Source organism: Megascapheus bottae, chromosome 29, assembly GCF_031878675.1.
Source record: "Megascapheus bottae isolate mThoBot1 chromosome 29, mThoBot2.hap1, whole genome shotgun sequence".
Lineage (NCBI taxonomy): Eukaryota > Metazoa > Chordata > Mammalia > Rodentia > Geomyidae > Megascapheus > Megascapheus bottae.
This window is the reverse complement of record NC_143537.1, coordinates 117,501-140,053: the sequence shown is the minus strand read 5'-3', so window position 1 is coordinate 140,053 and position 22,553 is coordinate 117,501. Positions and strand designations below refer to the sequence as shown.

At 45.4% G+C, this 22,553-nt stretch overlaps 1 protein-coding gene across 2 annotated transcripts in view; it reads right to left on the bottom strand.

The window, feature by feature from the left end:
- Nucleotides 1-7,949: 7,949 nt before the first annotated feature.
- The window catches only part of Sh3pxd2b (SH3 and PX domains 2B), a 66,882-nt gene continuing 52,278 nt past the window's right edge, over nucleotides 7,950-22,553 (bottom strand). For both annotated transcript variants that reach the window (XM_090321210.1, XM_090321211.1), the window contains 5 exons: nucleotides 22,223-22,340; nucleotides 18,883-19,085; nucleotides 17,688-17,737; nucleotides 15,527-15,652; nucleotides 7,950-12,068 (listed from right to left, as the gene is read on the bottom strand). In XM_090321210.1, coding sequence (XP_090177336.1) covers nucleotides 10,542-12,068; nucleotides 15,527-15,652; nucleotides 17,688-17,737; nucleotides 18,883-19,085; nucleotides 22,223-22,340 — 2,024 coding nt within the window. In that variant the 3' untranslated portion in view covers nucleotides 7,950-10,541. The remainder of the gene's footprint in view (nucleotides 12,069-15,526; nucleotides 15,653-17,687; nucleotides 17,738-18,882; nucleotides 19,086-22,222; nucleotides 22,341-22,553) is intronic.

The window sequence follows — 22,553 nt, the reverse complement described above, 5'->3', positions numbered from 1 at the left end:
TCCATCAGTGAAATGCTTATACTATATGGATAATATCTTGTTGGCTTCCAAAGACCAGGAAATGTTGAATGAGCCTTCTAGTTTATTAGTAAAGTGCCTTGAAAATAAAGGATTATTTATAACCCCTGAAAAGGTTCAGAAAAATAGAATATCACAGTATTTAGGAAGCATTATAACATCTCAGAAAATAAGGCCATTGAAATGGCAGTTGCGAAAAGATAACCTTAAGACATTAAACGACTTCCAGAAATTGTTGGGAGATATTAATTGGATTAGAACCTCCCTCCCTGTGAGCAACAGTGAATTAAAGCCCTTATTCGATATATTACAAGGTGATTCTGCCTTAGACTCACCAAGAATGTTAAGCCCTGCAGCCAGAAGAGTTTTAGAAGTTTTGGAAAAAGATTAAATTCAGCATTTTTACAAAGAACAGAACCAAGACTAGAAATTTCTTTAATTATTTTGGCTTCTTTTAAACAGCCTTCAGGAGTCTTGTGGCAGACTGGACCTTTAGTGTGGGTTCACCCTAAATTGTCACCTGCAAAATCTATTGAATACTATCCCACAGCCCTTGCAAATTTGTCCATTTGGGGTATTAAATTTAGTATACAACACTTTGGTTGTCAACCTAATCTTCTTATAGTTCCTTATACTTCTGATCAAATTCAGGTTTTAAGTGCCACCATCGATGAATGGGCTATTTTAAATTGTATGTTTACAGGAAAAATAGATAATCATTATCCTAAGAGTCCTTTTTTACAGTTTTTTAAAGAACATCCCGTGGTTTTTCCAGTAGTTACAGCAAAACAACCTATTATTGGAGCAGTTAATATTTTTACCGATGGCTCTAAGAATGGATTAGGGGCCTATTTAATTGAAGGACAGCAACCAGTTTTATGTCACTTTCAACCTGGATCAGCACAGAAGGTGGAGTTACAAGCTGTTATTGCTGTATTTCAGAATTGTTCCTTTCCTTTTAATATTATTTCTGATTCCCTTTATGTAGTAAATGCCTTGAAAAGTTTAGAACTTGCTGGGGTTATCAGCAAAAGTAGTAGTGTTTATAAATTATTTGCACAATTGCAGGAATTAATTTGTGCCCGCAAAGCTCCATTTTTTCCAGTTCATATTCGTGCTCATACAGGATTACCCGGACCAATTAGTTTGGGTAATGATGTAGTGGACAAGTGCACACGTGTGCAAATGGCCTTTACTGTTTTTACCCCGGAACGACAAGCTCAGGAATTTCATAGTCATTTTCATGTTAATGCCCGTACTTTACAATCTAAGTTTAAGTTAACCCGGCAGGCGGCCAGACAAATTGTGTTAAATTGTCCAAAATGTGTTACCCACCTACCGGTTGCGTCATTGGGTGTTAATCCTCGTGGTCTTCTTCCTTTAAAAATCTGGCAAATGGATGTTACCCATGTTATGGAGTTTGGAAAGTTAAAATTTTTACATGTTTCAATTAATACATGTTCAGGAATTATTCATGCCACTCCTTTAAGTGGAGAAACAACTCATCATATAATTACTCACTGCTTGGAAGCTTGGGCTTCCTGGGGCATACCTTATTTAATAAAGACTGATAATGGCCCCGCTTACACTAGTAAGCAATTTCTTACCTTTTGCCAGACTATGGGAGTACAATTATTACATGGATTGCCTTATAATCCTCAAGGACAAGGTATTGTGGAACGTGCTCATCGCACCTTGAAATTCTATTTACAAAAACAAAAAGAGGGAATTGGACATAAGAAAACACCTAAAGATAGAATTTCCTTAGTCCTCTTTACTTTAAATTTTTTAAATTTGGATATTCAAGGCCATTCTGCCACTGATAGACATGTTTCACCAGCTATAGGACTGCATAAAGGACTTGTGAAATGGAAGGATGTATTAACTGGCCAATGGAATGGGCCAGATCCCGTGCTCTCTTGGGCACGAGGAGCTGTTTGTGTGTCTCCACAGAAATCACAGGATCCCATTTGGGTGCCGGAACGTTTAGTGAGGAAAGTGCAGAAGGATGAGCGTCATGAAAATCCTGTCGATGATGCTGCTACTGATGATGCTGTTGTGGCCATTAATGGAAACTCGAGTATTGTGGGCAATAATGAAGACGTTTCCTCTACCAATGCCAGTGACTAGTACTTCAAACGTATACCCATATATATTCACCACTAACAGTTCCTTGATTGTTCCCTTTCTGAATGTTATTTAAGTCAATGTTGGAATGTTAGTGAATTTAATTCTGCTGTGGTTATGCGCATGCCTACTTTTATTTCTATTCCAGTAGAAGCTTCTGAAAAGAATTTAATAGTGAAATTGAGAAGAAGACCAAAGCGTGATTTTGGAGTGACTGCATTAATTGTTTTAGTGTCTTCATTAATTGCAACTGCTGTTGCATCTGCTGCCGCTATGGTTACCTCCATTCAGACTGCGACTGCTGTAAATACACTTTCCGAAGCGGTTTCACAAGCTATGGATGCTCAAGTGCAAGTGAATCAGCATTTAGCCCGAGGACTTATGATTTTAAATCAAAGAGTGGACTTGTTGCAAGAACAAATGGATTATATGTTTCAATTTACTCAATTAATGTGTGTAGGAACCACGTCTGGTTTATGTATTACTTCCTTGGATTACTATAATTTTTCACATACTGCAAATTTATCCCGAGAATTGGGTCATATGCTTCAAGGATCTTGGACTCAAGAATTTGAAAATCTTACTAATCAATTACGACAGGAAATTATAATTGTTATTTCCACCCGAGTAAATATTACTACTGTGGGAGAATTGGTAGATTGGATTTCCCAATCCCTAAATTGGGTTAAAGAATGGGCTGGAAGTGTGTCCTTAATTGTTATTTTATGTGTTGGATTAGGATTATTGTGCTGGTTTGTTCTTGTTTTGCGCAGACAAATTATCAGACAAAGGAAGCGCGATCACATGGTCATTAAACAAGCTCTTATGGCTCTCCAGCAACATGAATCTCCCCAAGCATGGCTGGGTATGCTGGGTCAGTAGTCAACGACGGGTAAGAGTAGAGATTGGTCTTGGTATCAACCTAAGACAGACTCCGATGCTCGAGTATCAGATGTTGAAGACGGGTAAGAACCAAGAGGCATCTCTCCAACCTAAGACAGGCATGATCCCTTACCCTTTGAATGAGAAAATTGGGAAGGCGTTTGGAGACCTGATCAATCTCTGGATTCCTACTCAAATTCTCTTCACTTTCAGCCAAAAGAAAAAAGGGGGAGATGTAGAGAGCTATTACATTCGCCATTACAAGATGGCGCTGGCATCCGCCTTTGTGGTTGCGCCACTGAGTTGTTTGTCTGAAAGTTTCCAGGAAAAGATGTGATTGTTCATGAGCTTTATGCATGATTGGAAGTATGTGTAATGCCATATTGTTACTTGTTTAGAATGTGCTATAGAGGTGTACTTATATTATTGGCTATAGAATTGTAAGAAAGCAAATGTGATTGGATGATGGGCCTATAAAAGCCCAGGGTTTTGAGGAAGTCGGGGTCGACCCGGCATAGCTGTAAGCTTGCTGAATAAACTGCTGCTCGAGAAGAAGTCTCACGTGTTGCGTCTTCCTTGCCGGCCGAGGGGACAGCGACAGTCCCTGAGCTCTTTGGCTCAAGACTAGCACTCTACCACTTTGAGACATAGCGCTACTTCCAGATTTCTGGTGGTTAATTGAAGATGAGTTTCATGAACTTTCCTCCCTGGGATGGCTTTGAACTGTGATCCTCAGATCTCAGCCTCCTGAGTGGCCACCAGCTACTTTAGAAACTTATTTTTAATAAATATAGTTAAAAGTATTAGTAAATCTTTGTTGTAAGCACCCTTTTGAAGGTTTTTTTGTGTTTTGTTTTGTTTTTTCCCCTAGTCTTTGCTGACATCTTTGGGGCTAGGGAGACCTAATTCTCTGGTAGTTGCTAGACCCTCTTCTAGTGCCTTGGCTGACTTGAACAATGGGCTGCCAACTAGATAACCTTCAAATAACTCCAGCTCCAGGACATAGAGACCCAGCAAGCAGCCTGTACCAGACTCAGCTCAACAGAAGACCAACTGCCACAACTGCCATTTCTGCATGATGCAGAAGACATGTGACAGGTTCAAACTTAGTCCTTCATTTGCAAAATAGACTGTACCATAATGGATGTAGACACCCAGTTCCCTCGCCTTTTGTTGTGTAGAAGCAGGCTGCTCTACTGCTGCCCCCCAGTGTTACATCAGGCCCCAGTAAAGGCTTTTTCTCTAAAGTAATCTTGCCCACCTTGGCTGAGTCAGTAATGTGACGTAAAGCCTCAGCAGTTGTAGGGAAAACTGCCCTAGCAGCATGGCAGCAGTAAGTCTGGCAAGCTGAGCTGCCTGAGCAAAAGTGGGCCAGAGCAGCAGGGCAGCAGAGACTATTACAGGCACTGAAGAAAGCAGCCGTTTGGGATCATCTGGCAGGAATGTCTAGCATCACTGGCATTGTAACCCACAGGCCTTCATCTCCTAGCTGCTACTCTAGATATCAGGAAGTCCAGGTCTGGCTGCCATTGCCCAGTGTCAATCTGCAAGTAGTTTCAAGGGACTAGGAAAACAAAGAATTCTCTCACAACTTCTGTCAGGGTTGACTGTCAGGACCCCAGCCAGCTGCTGGTTTATAATACCTGAAGCACTTCCCAAGCAGGAACACAGGAAGCATTTTCTGTATCAGTGGTCTAGGCAGGGGAGGTTAGTGTACGCTTCCTCCAAAAGCAAGCAGGAGTGAACCAGAAGCCTTTCCCTCACAACCTACCTGGCAGGAATTCCACATGCTCCATGACAGGCAGGATGAAGCCACAGAGGAGTTAGGTCCCCCTCTAAGAGGAACATGGGGTGGGGGCGGGGGTAAGAGGCTTTTACCGCATTTGGACTACTTTTGGAAGGTTCCTAGGTGCCCATAAGCCATGTCTCCACAGATTCCAAGAAAGCAGTCAATGAAGCTCACTTCATTCTGCCTGGGTAGCAGCAGGTATTTGTTAAAGAAATATACAACCTATGTGTGGTTACAATTCAATTGAAACAGGAATCCTGTTGAGTGGCTTTCAGACTAAGGACTAGAGAATACTGCTAAATGCAAATTCTTTATGTTACCATTTAAAAACTCTCAGGATATACCAAAGTAGAGAAGGAAGGAATGTTAATGACCCCAGTCTGGGAAAGAATGGTTCACCATTAATGATCCCTTGGGAAGAAAACTGGGAGGGGTGTGTGACATTATGGCAGCTGGGCCACAGTGGGCATGGCTTTCCTGAAACATTAGGAGTGGAAACCGAAGGAGTCTCCTGGCATGGAGTACATAGCCCTGAGGTGAAGCTGGAAATTGGGCTTATGACCAGAACTCACTTTTTACCTCTCGCCCTCACCCTCACCCTCTGGAGCTCAAGCCATTCCTGGTCCTGCACTTGTATTTAAGTAGTGATGGTTTGGAAGAACTAGAATGAACAAAACCCCCTAGAGGCCAGTGCCACATTTTCTTCCTTCTTCAAGAAACAGAGATGAAGACATGGGCCATTATTCCACGTAAGGCCTGCCACTCCATGTTTCTCTTTACAGTGTTTCCTGGGAAGGGAGGGAGGACATGAGAACTGTATTTAAGTTCCAGATGTTCTGGAACTCTGCCACTTTTCTCTCCCATGGAAGGCAGTGAGGGATTCATCCTTGTAAAGATTTTCCTGAGGTTGAGGTTGATTTTTTGCCTTGGATCTGATTTTGGAAAAGGAATACACCTCAGACTATGCTCTCTACCTTTTTGGAGCAGATGGCTGGGGCAGTCCTTGTGGCCCAAGGAAGCTGGATGTCTTACTGCCTCCCAAGAGATTTATAACTCCTGAGACACATGAAGTTTTCTGTCTTCAGGTTCAGAGCTAAGATATGTGAAGAAGACCCAGCAAATGAGCACCTTTTCCTCTTGGTTTTGGCACATTTTAGTTGAAAGAACAAAACTGCCTTGGGAGCCCAGAGAAGAGTCATCATTCTAGGCAACACCTAAAGATAGCTTGCATTGGTTTCTTCTCTTTGATGGCAAAGCCCAAAATCAAGTTGCCAGGGAATGAAGCTACTTACCCTATCTTCCGCCAAGTAAAACCCAGACACTCCATCTTTACAATGAAGCTTGAAACCAGTCAAGCACTTTATTTTTTTTTTAAGTCTAATGTTAAAGTATATAGTCTCTACATGCTACAGCCAGTTGTCTGCCCCTCTCTTCCTCCTCCTTTTACATACTTGTGGTTTTGTATGTTAAAACCCACTACCAGAAGCTATCATTTTACTAAGAGGGAAAGAGAGGGGCCGAAATACCAGGGACCCTACCACTGTCCTATGGACAGACAGCTGGGAGACAACAACAGTCTGCTGTTCCTGGAGAGATATAAAGAAATGTTCCAGGACTCAGTGGGTCCTTGGAGCAGAAAATGTGGCTTGGGGCTAAGATGACCATAGTCTATCATCACTCCTATAAGGAAAAGAGGTGCTACCAATAATTACAGGTAACAAAGGCATCAAAAGGTATACACTGGAATAGAGTGTGTATACCTTTGTTGTATTAGAACTGCTTATTGCTGTAGTAAGCCTGGGCACCTTTCTTTTTAATGTAGAAGAAAGTAAAGGCCACTGGCAATGGCACTTTGATGTTTTCAAGAAGTTGAGCCCCTTATCTCTGACTGGGGCTAAGGAGGTTTACTCTGGAATAGGTGGAATGTTAAAGCATGATGAAAGACTGGGCACTGGTGGCTCACACTTTTAATTGTAGCTCCTGAGGAGGCTGATATCTGAGGGTCACAGTTCAAAGCTAACCCTGGCAGGAAAGTCTTTGAGACCCACATCCAACTAACCACCTAAAACTCAGAAGTGGAGCTGTGGTTCAAAGTGGAAGGGTGCTAGCCTTGAGCACAAAAGCTCAGGAATTGCACAAGGCCCTGAGTTCAAGTCCCAGGACTGACGGACAAAACACATGATTGACTCTGTACCTTAGCAAGATAGCACCAGAAACTAGACAGCACCCCTAGGAGCTGCGGAGTACAGTTAGACTGTAGTCTATGGCAGGTGAGGAGCTCACAGCCCCCATTTATGCTCTACAGCTCTAGTTGGGGTTAGTCTAGCTTTTAGAACTTCATCCAAATTAAGACTGACTTCACCAGGCCAAGACAGGGTGCCCGCACCCTTAGGCCTCAATGTAGCTTAAGTTCAAAGAATGAGTTTGGACAACCAGAAACAAAGACAAGACTGCCATACATAGCCCAGGCTATTAGGTACCACTGCCACAGTCCAGAGAGAAGGGCAAGGCCTAGCAGTGGGTAGCCCACCCAGCATTTCCCATTCTTTTTCTTCAGTGCTAGTGACAGAAGCAAGGACATGTATCCTTTGATGTGGCATGTGTGTCCTTCTGTATCCTATCAACACGGAAATTCCCAGTAGGTTCACAGATGGTATAAGGCCAGGAAGTTTGCCCTAGACATCAAGTCTATGGAGTAGCCTTGTGGCAGAAGCTCAAACGAGTATCCAAAGCCTAGAACTTTGGATACAAGTTCCCAAGTGGGGCAGTCAATGTATTCTAGCAGGAGCTCAGGTCCTCAAATCCCAGCCTGGGACAATAATATAAACTCACAATTGGCAGAGTGATTCTGAGCAAAAATTTGAGGAAAGCCCAAATGGTGATTCTTACATCCAGATTTTCTAAAAATGCTATGGCACTACAAGCTGTGCATTTGTCCTTGGGTGTAAGAGACAGTGGTCATCAGAAAGGCAGTGAGCAGGAAGACAGACTGCCACTGCCCATTCTTTGCACTGCATTTGATCTGTGTCCTACTGAAATGTTTGCCCAAGGGGAAGAGGAGACACCTAAAGCTGGGTCACTCGAGTCCCTTGGAAGTTCCATACAGATTTCATTACCAATGGCCCTAGGAACGTCCATGGACATGAGGGAGAAAAAAATTCCGGAGTTTTGTTGTAGCATGGCCACTGTTTAGAGGAAGATGGATATTCAATTCTATCTACCCTCTGCACAAGGGCACACTTAAGGGCCAGTAATAGTCATCCCCCGGGTTGCTGTGAAAACTAGCTAAGAGTAGTAATGTATCCAAGTGCTTGTAACTTGTTTGGTATTTGGTGTGGACATTGCTACTAGAGCCTCGGATGTTTTCCAAGTCCCGGACACTGTAGGAATTATGTGCATCATTGCTGTAAGACCGGCAGCAAACATTGTGGAGTTACAACTTAAGTAATCTCTATAGCAGATGCAACCAGACACAGGAATTTTCCCCAGCAACAGGGAGGAATGCTCCTTGTACCTATCACTCATGCCAGGATAATAACAGAAAAAAAGGCATTCCTTCATCTGCAGGAAAACATGCTGGCCACAGAAAGCTGGGCCTACTCATCCTCCCTCTCTTCACCTTGGGGAGAAGGAAATGGACAGAGGGATTCTCCTTCAATTGAGCCAGCAGCAAGAACTCAAATTCTCCACAGCGGTGGTGCTGTCACACTCACCTTGGCCTACCAAGTACACAGCACATAGCACTCACAAAACATCTGAAAGTTTATGGGAAGCCAAAAACAAACAAAAATGGTTTTGTCTTTTGAAAGGTAGTTAAACCCTGCAAAACAGCGTTGTGGATGCTGTTTAAACCCAAGCGGGTTAAAAAGTCAGGACAACCATCCCAAGTCAGGGGTCCTGAAGAAGTGGCTTCATATTCCTCCAACTCCAACCAAGCTCCCACAGGAGTTGCCTCAGGCAGGGTCCAAAGACCATGTAGGGTTTGGACCCGAAGGGTGCGCAGAGGAGGAAGGGGCAGGGGCACATTACGGTGGCCAGAGGAAATCTCTTTGCTGGAAGAAGCTGCCAGAGCCTTTGGCACTATATGTGGATGCAAGCATCCACGGGAAGCTGGCTTTGTGGTTTTAAAAGCATGGCTTCCGTAATCGCTGAATTTGGAACTCTTTGGGGGGGGGGACAGGAAGTACACAGCACTGCAGGGCAGAGCTGTTTCCTCCTCTGTAGGGTGGATGGGATGAGAAGGGTCCATCTCTACTTCCCTTCCCAACTAGCCAGGTTATAGGCAGAAGCAATTTGGGGCTGAGTTAGAAACCTTTGGTGCTGGTCCTGTAAGGGGGATTTCTTCAGACCTGTGAAAATGTGTGAAGTGCTTGGCTTAGGTTTCACCTCCCTAACGTGTCTTCTTCAGAGCCACCATTATGCTTAGTTTATAGAGGGCCAGCTGCTCTCAGAGCCAACAGGAGACTCTTCAGCTCCCTCTTCCACACATGCACTATGCCCCTGGAGGATACTGGTATGGAAAAAGAAAACAGAGCTCTATGTTTGCAGAACCAGGGTCATCTCCAGTCCTGGAGAAGCAGCTGGGAGCCCAGGGTTGCTGGGAGGGAGAGGAGCGAGCGGCCATGAGAACCATCACTCACATCACAAGGGTGCCACTTGGCCACCTTCTCCTCATGCCAAATCTTTTCCTTGACTAATCTGCCTCTTACAGTGGGAGGAACACAGATTCCGGAATCAGGCAGGCCGGAACCCTCATTCTTCCTCTTCTTCTCTATTGCATTTTTGGGCACATTGAGCCAGAGTTTCAAAGTAGAAAATGGGTATTATAAGGAAGTTGTGAGGGTTAAATCATGAATGCATAGTGTCAATAACAATATTTGGCACCACATAGCTACTCTGTGAAGGGGTGGTCATGAATCATGTGCCTTTCAGATGCTCCCTCATTCAAACAAGCTAGGCGACAAAAATGAGAAATCCCAAAGGGTGGTCAGGAATTCTCATTTAAAAACCTTGGTTGGACCAGAGTCTGCAGCAGGAAGTGAAGCTTGGTCAAGGTTGTGGTCACATCTTTAAGACAAGTCATAGTTCCAAGGAGGTGAAACGGTCTTCAGAAATACTTCTAGAGTAGCTGCATGTGCTGAGGCCTCAGAAGCTGAAGCCCCAAGGACTTGAAGAAGACACTTTCTGAAGACTGGCAACAGAGTCACCTTCGACAGGACAGTTCTCCCTACAGCAGGGATTTGGGAAGCACTGAATACAGCCACAGGCCTCTAGACGCAGGGAGCCCTTGGAGCCAGTCGCCAGTCACCAAGAGACTAGGGAGTGGGTACGAGGAGGAACAATGCCTCTTAGCACGCTGCCTCCAAACAACAGGAGACTGTCTATAGTTTCAGGAAGGGCCAGGTGTGGGTCCTGGAGCCCGAGAAGTCTCTTTCCCACTGCCAGGTAGCAGTGCCTCTGAGTGGAGTACAAATACGTCTTGTTAAGGGAGGGAGCGAATGTGGATTTTCATCTAGTCAGCTGTGGCTTCTGAGTCTCTGAGATGGGGGTTACACTCCCGGGCCCATCCCAGACACTTACGCCATCGTGGTGGGGGAGGGCGGGAAGGAGCCATAACACTACTGAACAGCCCTTCCTTTGAAATCCATGGAGCCTGGTAAATTATGATTGTTAAATATGCAGGGTAGGCCAACAGGAATCGTGTGGCCACACATGGAGGGACAGGCTATGGCTTCTTCCTGAGGTAGTTGGAAGGAATCCAGCCTTCCCAGGAAGGGGCTCCGCTGATGACATGGCAAAACCACCAGCCGCTGCTATTCTTTTCCCGGACTTCAAACACCGTCCCTTCCTGGAAGCTGCTAGTGTCTTCGTCTCCTTCAAAGTTGGCCACAGCCACATACAAAGCGTCCTTCAAGCCATCGGCTTTGGGAAAGGCTCCTCCCTCCCTGTTTTCTGCCATCTTGCCGGCTGTACGTGATCCTAGCCCACCTTTGCCTCGTATGTCATCTTGGCTCACAGAGAAGTTACAGAGAAAAGGTTTTGCTTTGGGAGGAACCAAGAGGGCACGACCTGGAACTGGCCTGTTTTCATTGCCTTCGTGTTGTGGCACTCTGACCTCTGCGGGGGGCCTGGATGACGACGATGTTTTCTTGGGGGGAGGTGGTCTCCTGGGTGGGACCACAGGTCTTTGCTGGGTAGCTTCTTGGAGAGCTGTAGGTACATTCCTGGGTCCTGGATCTGTGCTCTTGGCTGGCCTTGGAGGGGCTCTGCAGGACATCTCTTTTGGGCTGAGCCCCTCCTGTCTGCCAGACCTGTCCTGGGCATGGGCAGGCCCCTCCCCAGGGAGAAAGCTTTGGTTTGAGGCCACATCTTGGCCCCCAGCAGCCTGGTGGTTCTCCCCATCTAGCAAGGATTTCTCTGGGGACTTGGCAGGCCTGAGCTTACTCCTGAGGTTGCAGATGTCCACATGGTCTTCACCCTGAGCTGGTTCTGTCCTTGGGGAAGGACATGGTTTAGGCCTAACCTGAGGTCTGGACTTTAGGAATGGGTTTTGGGGAGCAGCTCCTGGCTTCTCCTCGGGTGGCTCAGCCTTGGATTTGGAGATGGGCCGGAGGTTGGGCTTCCTTACTTCCTTGATCAAAACCTTGTGGCCGCACTCCAGCCCCATGTCATTTTTCAGTTGGAACAGTTTGCTTTTGTCAGGTTTGGGCTCTGTCTTCCTACTGTCCCGGGCTGGAGGGCTGTGCTTGGCTGGAACCATTGGCAAAATTGTGCCAGGAGGCTTGGGTGAAGAAGCCCGATGCTGCTCCATCCTCTGCCGCTCCCTCTCCAGCAATGCTCCCTCTGATTTGATGATAGATTCCTTTCGAGGAGGGAGACTAGGCTTTTCCTCCAGGTTAGGGTCTGAGATTTCCTCATAGCCTGCAGATGCAGACATGTCTGAAGATGCCTTTCTCAGGACCTCCTTTCCTCCCTTCCAGTCCTTAGACCACAGCATCCCAGAGTCCACAGTACCATGTGGTGCCTCGGGGAGGGGCCTAGAGGGGCCCATAGCTTCGTTGTTTGTGTTATTCTCCATCACTGCTGCATCCCCGAGCTGAAGCTGCGTCATCTCATGGGGCAGGGGAGCCAGAAAGTTGGGTCTGGAGGCACTGCTGGTCTTCTTGTACTTGTCAATGAAAGTTGCTGGAGCCCATCCTTCCTTATCTTCCATCTGAATGTACCACCAGCCACTCAGGCTCTTCTCAATTACCTGGGAGGGGGACAAAGGACACTACTTAGGAGGTCTCGGGCAGAACAATCTGGGCATAACATGATGCAGCTGAGCCTTTGCAGACTGTAGCTTCCCCTAGTTTCTCTGGGAGAAAGTTACAGAGGCACCGCTTGCACATCCACAGGCTGTGCTTCAGTGATTTTCATGGCTCAGCCTCCCAAGTAGATGGGACTATAGGAATAAGCCCTTGTACCTGGCAGGTTCATGTCTAATTTATTTTTTTTTTTTTGGTGGGTCATGGGGTTTGAACTTGGCCTGGGCGCTGTCCCTGAGCTCTTCTGCCCAAGGCTACCACCCTACCCTTGAGCCAAGCCTCACTTCCCATTTTCTAGAGGTTAATTGGAGATAAGAGTCTGAGGTCCTTTTGTGCCTGGGCTGGCTTTGAACCTTGATCCTCAGATCTCCTCCTGAGTAGCTAGGATGACAGGCGTGAGCCACCACATCCGGCTTCATGTCTAATTTTAAATTCTTCCAAGGACCTCTGAAAGATCATGTAGACAGTACATCCACAAGGGCATCACAGGGAATGGATCATTCATCTACTGAGATCCAGTACCTTCCCACCCAGGATTTATCTTCCTTTGGCTTCTGAAAGGTGCCAGCTGCCAGTCTGCAGGGGGTTGTATGCAGCTGGAGGTAACCTGTGTGAATTGGGCCACCAATATTCATACCAATATTCATAAAATTTTTGTTTTATTTACAATATTTATTATTATTATTATTATTATTATTATTATTATTATTATTATTTTGCCAGTCCTGGGCTTGAGTTCAGGGCCTGAGCACTGCCCTTGGACTTTCCTCAAGGCTAATGTTCTACCCTGAGCCACCGCACTACTTCTGGCTTTTTCTGTGTATGTGGTACCGAGAAATCGAACCTGGGTCTTCGTGCATGGTAGGCAAGCACTCTACTAGTAGGCCAAACTCCCGGCATGATTATTTATTTTTATTCTTACCAAATCTTTAAAAGGCACAAAGCTAAAGCCATATAGAACCTAAAAGACTCTTGGTTAAGCCAGCTACTTTGAGCACCAAATGAAGTACTAGGCAGATGTTTCAAGGATTTGCATTTTGCTCAATAATATGCTTATGTGCAGTCAGGGAAACAAAAGCTGGTAGAGTAGGGTGGACTTCATCTCTCTCCATCTCCTTTTGGTATACAGACCTACGGAATGCAATGGTGAGTAGAACCACCCCTGCCATTTAACGTTTTGTTCATTTGGTCCAGTATTATATGGTTGAATTCATGTGCACAAGCTGCATATTATGTGCTGAACCATACCCCTCCCAAATCTGTAAGTGATGCCTTAACCCTAGCCTTCTGGACTTCTCAATGTCACCCATACTTACACAGGGCCTTGAGAAAGGCAAATAGAGTAACACAGGTCATCAGGGGACACTAACCCAAAGCAGTCCATGTCTGTGTAAGAAGAGGCTATTTGAAAATACAAACGGAGGTTCTGCTCTGTGAGGGCATAGCAGGACGGTGGACACCTGCAGCCAACAAGGAACATTAGGAGACACCAACCCTGCTGAGACCTCCATCTAGGGCTCTGAGACCACACACAGTGTGAGAAATAAACCTCTGTTGTTTAACCTTCCAAGTCTGTCTAAGTTCATTCCAGCAAACCTAGTCAACTAATAGACTCGAGTTCCCTAGCAGGCTTGTAAAAAGGAGATCTGATTAATGACTGTAATCTCCCTGATAGATTGGGACTGAAATCCTGCTTTACAAAAGTACAACTGACTGCTGAAGAGCTGGCAGAAGGCTATGGAGAAAATGGTAGAGGACAGGAAAAGGCAGACTGGTAGGCAATGGAGCTGGTGCTCTGATTACTGCCACACCCTTGCCTTTCAGGAGACCTGCATAAGGAGGAATGGTTCCTGGGCTAAGAAACTGCTTCCGGAACCAAGGGGGCTTAGGGCATGGTTTCACTGCTACTGTATACTACAGCTTGGCTGGAGGGAGGCAGTAGCCACAGACCCAGACCCAGATCTAGAATCAAGAGGCTTGGCTCTAAGGCCTGTTGTCCTGGGGATCCAGTGAAAGCAACATCAAACTCAAGATCTTCTTCATAAATCCTAACTTATCCAACCCTGGTGAGATGGATATTTGAACTATCCCTTACATTACTATGTGCCTGAGAAATACCTTCAAGTTCTGAGTCCATGGACACAGAAAAATTCAAGAACAATTGTGCTGGCCTTTATCCAGGGATTATAGTATACATGCAAAGAAACTGATGAATAAAAAAGGAAAATAAAAGAGAGGAGAAAGGAAATGGGGGTAATTCAAAAGCAGCAAAGGACTACATAATATACAATTCTTTTTTCTTTTTCTTTTTGTCAGTTCTGGGGCTTGAACTCTGGACCTGAGCATTGTCCCTGAGCTCTTCAGCTCAAGGCTACCACCTTACCCCTGGAGTCACAGTGCCACTTCCTGTTTTCTATAATTGGAGATAAGAGTATCAGGGACTTTAGTGCCCAGGCTGGCAGCCTCCTGAGTAGCTAGGATTACAGGAGTGAGCCACCACACCTGGCTTACAATTCTTGAAATAACTAAATTAGGCAAATCTATAATGATAGAAAGGCCAGGGAAGGAGAAACAGGGAATGACTACTATTGGGTTAGGAATTTCTTTCTGCCTTGGAATTAGATAGCGATGATGGATGTATTTATTTACGTATTTATTTTTAATGGGTTTGAGACCTTTCACTCTTGGGCTAGCACTCTACCAACTGTGCTACTCCTCTAACCCCAACAGATATGAAACTCTGTGAACATATAAAGCTCTAAATGTCACATTACAAACTTGTGAATGGTTTGGCATCTGAATTATATCTCAATAAAGCTATTAATATTAAGTTCATCTCCTCCTAGTTTTCAAAAGTAGGAGAAGATGAGAGAACAGTGTAGAAAATGATGTTTAGAATCAAAAATGAAAACGGGCTGGGAGTGTAGTCTACTGGTAGAGAGCTTTCCTAGCATGCACGAAGCCCTGGGTTAGATTCCTAAGTACCACATACACAGAAAATGCCAGAAGGGGCACTGTGCCTCAAGTGGCAGAGCGCTAGCCTTGAGCAAAAAGTGTCCAAGGACAGTGCTCAGGCCCCGAGTTCAAGTGCCAGGACTTCCAAAAAAAAGAAGAATGACATCAGGAGCTGGACACTTGTGCCGCATGCCTAGAATCCTAGCTACTCAGGATGATAAGAACTGAGGATCATAGTTCAAAGCCAGGGCAGGCTTTCTCTCCCATAGACTACTCCAAGAAAGCTGGACGTGGTACTGCGGCTCAAGTGGTAGAGTGCTAGCCTTGAGGAAAAATAATTTCAGGGACAGTGCCCCAGCCCTGAGTTCAAGCCCTAGCACCAGTGTGTACACACACACACACTCACACACAAGCACAAAATCAGGCAAGGAACAGCAAGTGTACCCACTTCGACCTTCAGGCCAGCCTGGAAGCTGATGCCATCTGGGATGGTGGTCTGGAACTCTGCAATGGTGTAGTATTCTTCTTCCACCTGGGGTGGGATGGGAGGCTTCGGCAGGTTGAGACCTCGAGGCTGGTAGGGTTATACACAGGGTTAACTGCAACATTGAGTCAGGATGGGAATAAGGGACTTGGGTAGGGAGACAAACAGGGTGGCTGCGGGGCCCCAGTGGCTTGGCAACTGTCCTCTATTTGAAATCTAACTGGCCCTTCAACCTTAGAGCGATGCAAGAAAACATGGAAACTTTGGCTGTATCATGACAATTTGAGACAATAGTCTCTGATTTTAAGAGGGCTTTAAAAAGAGTCTGAATTTAAGAAGAATACAGGGCTGGGAAGTTGGCTTAGTGGCAGAGTGGTGCTTGCCTAGCATGCATGAAGCCCTGGGTTCGATTCCTCAAGTGCCAATGGCACTGTTACTTGAGTGACAGAATAGTAGCCTTGAGTAAAAAAAAAAAAAAAGAACCTCAGGGATAGTACCCCTAGGGCCTGAGTTCAAACCCCAGGACTGGGAAAACAAACAAACAAACAAAAAACCAAAAGAAACAAAACAGGGCCAGGAGTTTGGCCTTGTGGTAGACTTGGGTTCGATTCCTTGGTACCATATACATAGAAAAAGCTGGAAGTGGTGCTGTGGTAGAGTCTTAGACTTGAGAAAAGCCAAGGGCGGTGCTTAGGCCCCAAGTTCAAGCCCCAAGACTAGCAAAATCAATAAATAATTTTTTAAAAAAAGAATATAAATTTGCAAATAAAATCAAGCTGGGTTGAAAAAAACTGATGATGGATGTGATCTTAGGCAAATCACCTCCCTGTGGAGCCCCATCTTTATGTCCTATATAATGAACATAAGACAGTCCTGATATTCGGATTGTTAAGCATTAAAAAAGAACACAATATGTCACCAATAGCTTCTCAATAAACAGCAAACAAAACGAAGGCCCTCTTCTCAAAGAACAGGCTGAGTAACCCTTATCCAAAATGTGGGACCAGAAGTACCCAAGTTTAAACACAACATTTATATTTCATGCATAAATGCATGTATCCACATAGCATGGTGAAAACTTTAGACAGCACTTTAAATGCATCTGCATTATGAGATAGTGTATCACATGAGGTCAAGTGTGGAATTTTCCACTGTGGCAACGTATTAGCACTCAACAAGTTTCAGATTTTGGACTTTTAGATTAGGGATGTTCAGCCTGGATTGGTCACAAAGGCAACTAGAGAGTTAAAGGATAGAGAATATGCTGGGTGCCCGTGGCGTGTACCTGTCATCCTAGATAACCAGGAAGGCGAGATCTGAAGATCCCAGTTTGAAGCTAGCATGGGCAGTAAAGTCCCATGCCAGTTCGTTCGTTCTTTCTTTCTTTCTTTCTTTCCTTCTTTCCTTCTTTCTTTTTTTTTGGGGGGGAGGGTTGGTCGTGGAGCTTGAACTCTGGGCTTGAGCTCTGTCCCTAAGCTCTTCAGCTCCATACTAGCACTCTACCACTTAAGCCACAACGTCACTTCCGATTTTCTGGTGGTTAATTGGAGATAAGTCGCACAGACTTTTAGTACCCAGGCCTTGAACCTCAATCCTCAAATCTCAGCCTCCGGAGTAGCTAGGATTACAGGCGTGAGCGACCAGTGCCTGGCTCAGTCTATGAGATTTTTATCACCAATAAATGACCAAAAAAGCCCAAAGTGGAAGCTGTAGCTCAAGTGGTAGAGCACTAAATTTGATCCAAAGAAGCTCAGGGCCAGAGCTTAGGCCCTGAATTCAAGCCCCAGGACCAGCACCAGAAGCAAAACAAAACAAAAAGATGGATGACGTCTAAATGTTATTTGTGCCTTCTCTTAGCCGGGGCACTGAGAAGTTGTACTCATTGAGAAGATTAATCTGTCAGGAGCGGGCTCAGGAAACACAGCACGCTCCCAGAGTGATATGTCAGAGTGTCCTGTGGAACACACACACATTGTTTCACTTACCTGTTCACATAGAGCCTAATGCAAAAAATTGCTGTATGCATAGGAAAGTGTATCTCTGGAAGGGTGAGGGCACATGGGGCCAGTGGGCATCCCTGGCTCTTCAGGCCGGGGGTGGCTCCCCATATCTAGAAATCACTTACAATGGTCATATCCCGGCGAGGGGGCGGTCTCTGCCTCATCTTTGGTGATCCTATGGAGAAACAGGTGTGCTTCACTCATGTGTAACTCTCATAGACAGAACCATGCAGGTGGATGCCAAGGAGGCCAAGTTCCTTCCACAGACCGTGCAGAAGCCCATGCTATCCTCAGACCTGACTCAGGAGCCTCTATCAATCTGATCTTTCCAGAAGTGGAGGTGGTCGAGTACTGGTCTTGAGTGGAAAAAGCCAAGTGCGACAATGAGGCCTTGAGTTCAAGTCCCAGTACTAGCAAAAAAAGAAGATACCGTTTATCTGAGCCATGTGCTGGTGGTTCACACCTGTAATCCTAGGTACTTAGAAGGGTGAGATCTGAGGATCATAGTTCAAAGCCAGCCTGGGCAGAAAAGTCCCTGTGAGACTCTTCAATTAACCAAAGTGGTAGAACACTAGCCCAGGCCCCGAGTTCAAGCCCCACAACTGACAACAAACCAAGCCAAAACAAAGCACAAGTGGATGGAGCTGAGTCTTTGAGTAATGAAAAGCTTAGTAGTCTGACAAAACAAAACAAAACAACACATAGGCTTTAGAATGACAGGGCTGGGTCTAGCCTCACAGCCTTCCAGCACAGGACAAATATATTATTTGACTCTGAGCCATGAGACCTTCTGTGAGGCAGCCATACTGTATACCTCCTGGGACAGTAAAGCAGATGGAAGCAAACAAGTGTGAAGCTCTTGGCTCATGTAAGCAGGCAGGTATCAATGTTGTTATGACTTGCTTTGTGCTCTAGAACAAGCCCACACTAAATAATATATGAAGAAGTGGAACCAAACACCAGCAGGCTGCCTTCGGGTCTTTTTATCCTGGAATTGGACTGCTTCGGTGTGAGCCTTCTGGTCAGAAGGAGGAATGCACTGGTCTAGGGCCTGGCTAAAGGCAATGTTTCGCCAAGGCGATGTCTGTGCTGCCAGAACTAGTGCAGAGGGATCATTTGGTAGCTGGGATGTAGAGGAGACTGGTAATTCCTCAAAGACCTATTTCCCTAATGTGTTAGAGTAAATATTGACAGAATTCTAGCCAACATGCTTACCTGCTCATATAGAACTACATTGGTGAGTAAGAGGGACAATATGTGAGAAACTCTAAACATACAGTAGGCCATTAGATGGTAGGAGCTTGCCTGTGGCTTACTCACTCTGCTTTACGTCAAACCGGCCATCCCTGTGGTTGTTGAGCAGCTCCTTCTCCCGACCCACTGCATTCTGCTGCCGCCCAACACCATCCAGGTCAAGAGCCCCTGTGTGACTGGAAGAAGAAGGACCCAGCTTCACAGGCAAGGGCTCGCCACTGCTCTTCTTTAGGTAGGATGCAGGGGCCCATCCTTCTTTGCCCTGGAACCTGGAAGGAGGAACAAGGATGCGTCACGCTCCTGTTGGTCCAGGGGAAGAAGCCCACACTGTCGCCGGTCATCACACTTCAGGTACTGGCTGGCAGGGACACCCAGGGCTGGATGCTGGCCTGAGCCCCTGACTTGAGCTTAACAAGTCCCATCTGTTTGTAGCACCCATCTGTCAGGCTTGCAATCTCTAAATGAATCACTGTCATTACCACATGATGCTGCTCTTGGTGTTCTTTGCCTGGAAAGCCTTTTCCCTTCTCTTTCCTGGAGAGAACCTGAAGCCTGTCTCCATGGCTCCCTAACACCCATAATGCACTGACTGCGCTGTGGCCATCCCATGTCCTGGTCAGAACATGAGCATCTGGAGCAGGAACCAGGGCTGATTCAGCTTGCTGATAGTGGCCTGCCTGCCAGTGAGTTGATGAGGAAAGGAAAGGAAAAGGGGTCATGCTGATCAAGATGCACTGTATTCTTACACTGCTTTGTGGAATGGCAACTCTTTGGTACAACTAATTAAAGACAAAAACATATTTTTAAAAAGAAAGAACAAGTGGACAAGCTGAGTGCCATGTGGCTGAACAGCTGGAAACAAGCTGTGTGCATCCTGGCTGAGGAGCCGCAGAACTCTGCCACAGGGTTGTCTGGTACAGTCAACATTGCAAGGGTGACGGCAGCAGTGACCATGAGAAAAGGCACTTAATGTGTCAGCCTTGCCATAGGCTCTTTGTGGCTTGCCCTGGGACCAAGGACTACAGGTTGAGCCCTTTTATTCAAATAGCTTCAAAACCTGACACTTCCTGAGGATCACATAACACCATGGAAAATTCCCCATTCCAGGAGTTACCTTGTAACATTTCTTCCGTTTTTATTTCATGTCTATTTCCTTGTTTAAAATTAGAGTGCCACAAAGGCCTGCTTTGTCTATCTTATTCATCCCTCTATCCTAGCACCTCACCTCACAGGAGGGGGCAGCCAAAATGCTTGAGTACACAAGGCAGATGTGTGACACAATAAAGTTCATGGCTTGAATTGGGTCTCATCTCCAAGGTCTCTCATTTTATGTGTGCAACTATTCCAAACGTAGAAAAAATTAAAAATCCACCTGCTTCTAGTTCCAAGTCTTTCAGATAAGATTTAAGAAAACCTGAATTCAAGTTTGTCTTTTTTAGTATCTTTGAGTAGTCATTCAAAGGAGTTTCAATTTAACATGTCCATTTATGTGCGTGATGCAACTTTGTGTCACTCCTCCATCACTGTCCATCTCCTTCCCATCCATCTCTCAAGCTTCAAAACAAGGACATCGAGTCACAGAGATGTTGTGGGCCTACGGCAAAAATGGATTCAGATTGCTTAATTGTGTTTGTGTCCCCTTTGGGGGTGGCTGCCACTGAACTGAGCAATGATGGGGGTGCTGACAGACCAGTTTAACTTCTCCCACAAAAGGAATTCTCCAGTGTTATAATTAGCTAATTTTCCACACAACAGGTTCAGTTTAGTAGCAGTTACCAGAAGGTGGGTGTGGACCAAAGCTACTAGCTCGTGCGCTAATGGTACATCTGTTCAACTGTGCATTTGGAGACACCACACTGGTGACTGAAAATAGGGTGTGACTGAGGCATTTACACCTTAAAAACTGGCAAACATAACTTGGAGGATCTTTCTCACAGTAAGCTGGTTTACAATACCTTTCACAACATCTCCACATCAGGGGGGAAAGATGAGTATCCAGTTTTATGTGGGCCAAATATTCTTTTCTTTTCTTCTTTTCTTTTCTTTCTTTCTTTCTTTCTTTCTTTTTCTTCCTTCCTTCCTTCCTTCCTTCCTTCCTTTCTTTTTTTTGTGGGTCATGGGGCTTGAACTTGGCCTGGGCGCTGTCCCTGAGCTCTTCAGCTCAAGGCTATCACCCTACCCTTGAGCCGAGCCCTACTTCCCATTTTCTAGAGGTTAATTGGAGATAAGAGTCTCAGGTCCTTTTGTGCCTGGGCTGGCTTTGAACCGTAACCCTCAGATATCAGCCTCCTGAGTAGCTAGGATGACAAGTGTGAGCCACCATGCCCAGCCTGAGCAAAATATTTTATTGAATCATTTCAAAACCTAAATAGAAGCTAGGTGCCAGTGGGGGACACCTGTAATCCTAGCTACTCAGGAAACCTGAGCATCACAGTTCAAAGCCAGCCCAGATAGAAAAGTCCATGAGACACACTCATCTCCAATTAACCACTAAAACATGGAATTTTTTATAGTAATTAATAGAAGGGTTACATTATATTTGCCAGATAGAAGGTACATTACTTAACAATCATTGTTACCCCTTCTCATGTTTTTGTCCCCATTTCCCGCCCACCCCAAAATTTTAAAAAGCAATAAATCAAATATTTTAATGTAAAAAGACTAGAAGGGAGATGAATTAGAAATCAACAATTCAGTGTTTATTGATTTTAAAATATTTTGTAAGGGGGAATCAATCTTTTCCTACTTGGAAAATGCAAAATGAATGCAATCCATGCCCCTAGTATAAAACAGGTCATCAATGGAGACATGAAGCCACAGCAGAGGCTTTAGGATGGGAAAATATACTGTTTTTGTCACTTTCCAGCTTCCGCTGACCTTCACCTGAGTACAACCCACACTGACAGCCTGACTACAGCCTCAAAAGAGGAGCATGTTTAACCAAGCCATTCCTGAACTTCACACCCAGTAAAATTTTGGGCTAACTTGCTATGTATCAAGGCAAGAGAACAGTCACTTAACAATGGCTTTCTGAGAAATGCAATTAGAGAATTCCAATGCTGTGCAAGTATCATAGTGTGCCTGCACAAACCTCATTGGTCTGGCTTAGTGCTTGCGTGGGTTGTAGTGGAATGGTGCAGTGGACGGCTCATATACAACCATGGGCCTCAGTGGAACAATGGGAGCTGATGCCCTGCCCAGAGCAGGCGCATTGTCCCCTAACCCATAACCCAATCTTACCTAACAGTGTTCTTTTTTGCTATTTATGAAATTTAGGGAAGGATTTGGGTAAAGGAGACTGAAACAGGCCAGAGGAGTAATGTACTCTGGTGGAAACTTTGCCCATCTGCAGTTACTTAGAGAGCTCTGTGAAGGTGGACCCTAGGAGACCCAAATCAGCAGATACCTGATCTTCCACCAGCCTTCCAGGTTTTTCTGGATGACCTCCACCATGGCCCCTCTCTCCAGGTTCATTTCATCCTTGTCACGAGCTACATATGGGTAGATGACTGTGTACTTCTCCTCTGTGGCAACAAAGATGCAGGAGTAAGAAATGGACACTCGAGAGTCAGAAGGTATGGACTTGATCCCATGACGATACGGCAATGACTCCCTCCAGAGATTCCAGTGTGCTCACAGACCCCACTGACTGAGCCCTGGGACAGAGGGCCTAGGGCAGGTCCAAGTCCTGCTGCATCCCTTTGGCACATTCGTTTTCCCCTTCCTGGAATCTGGGC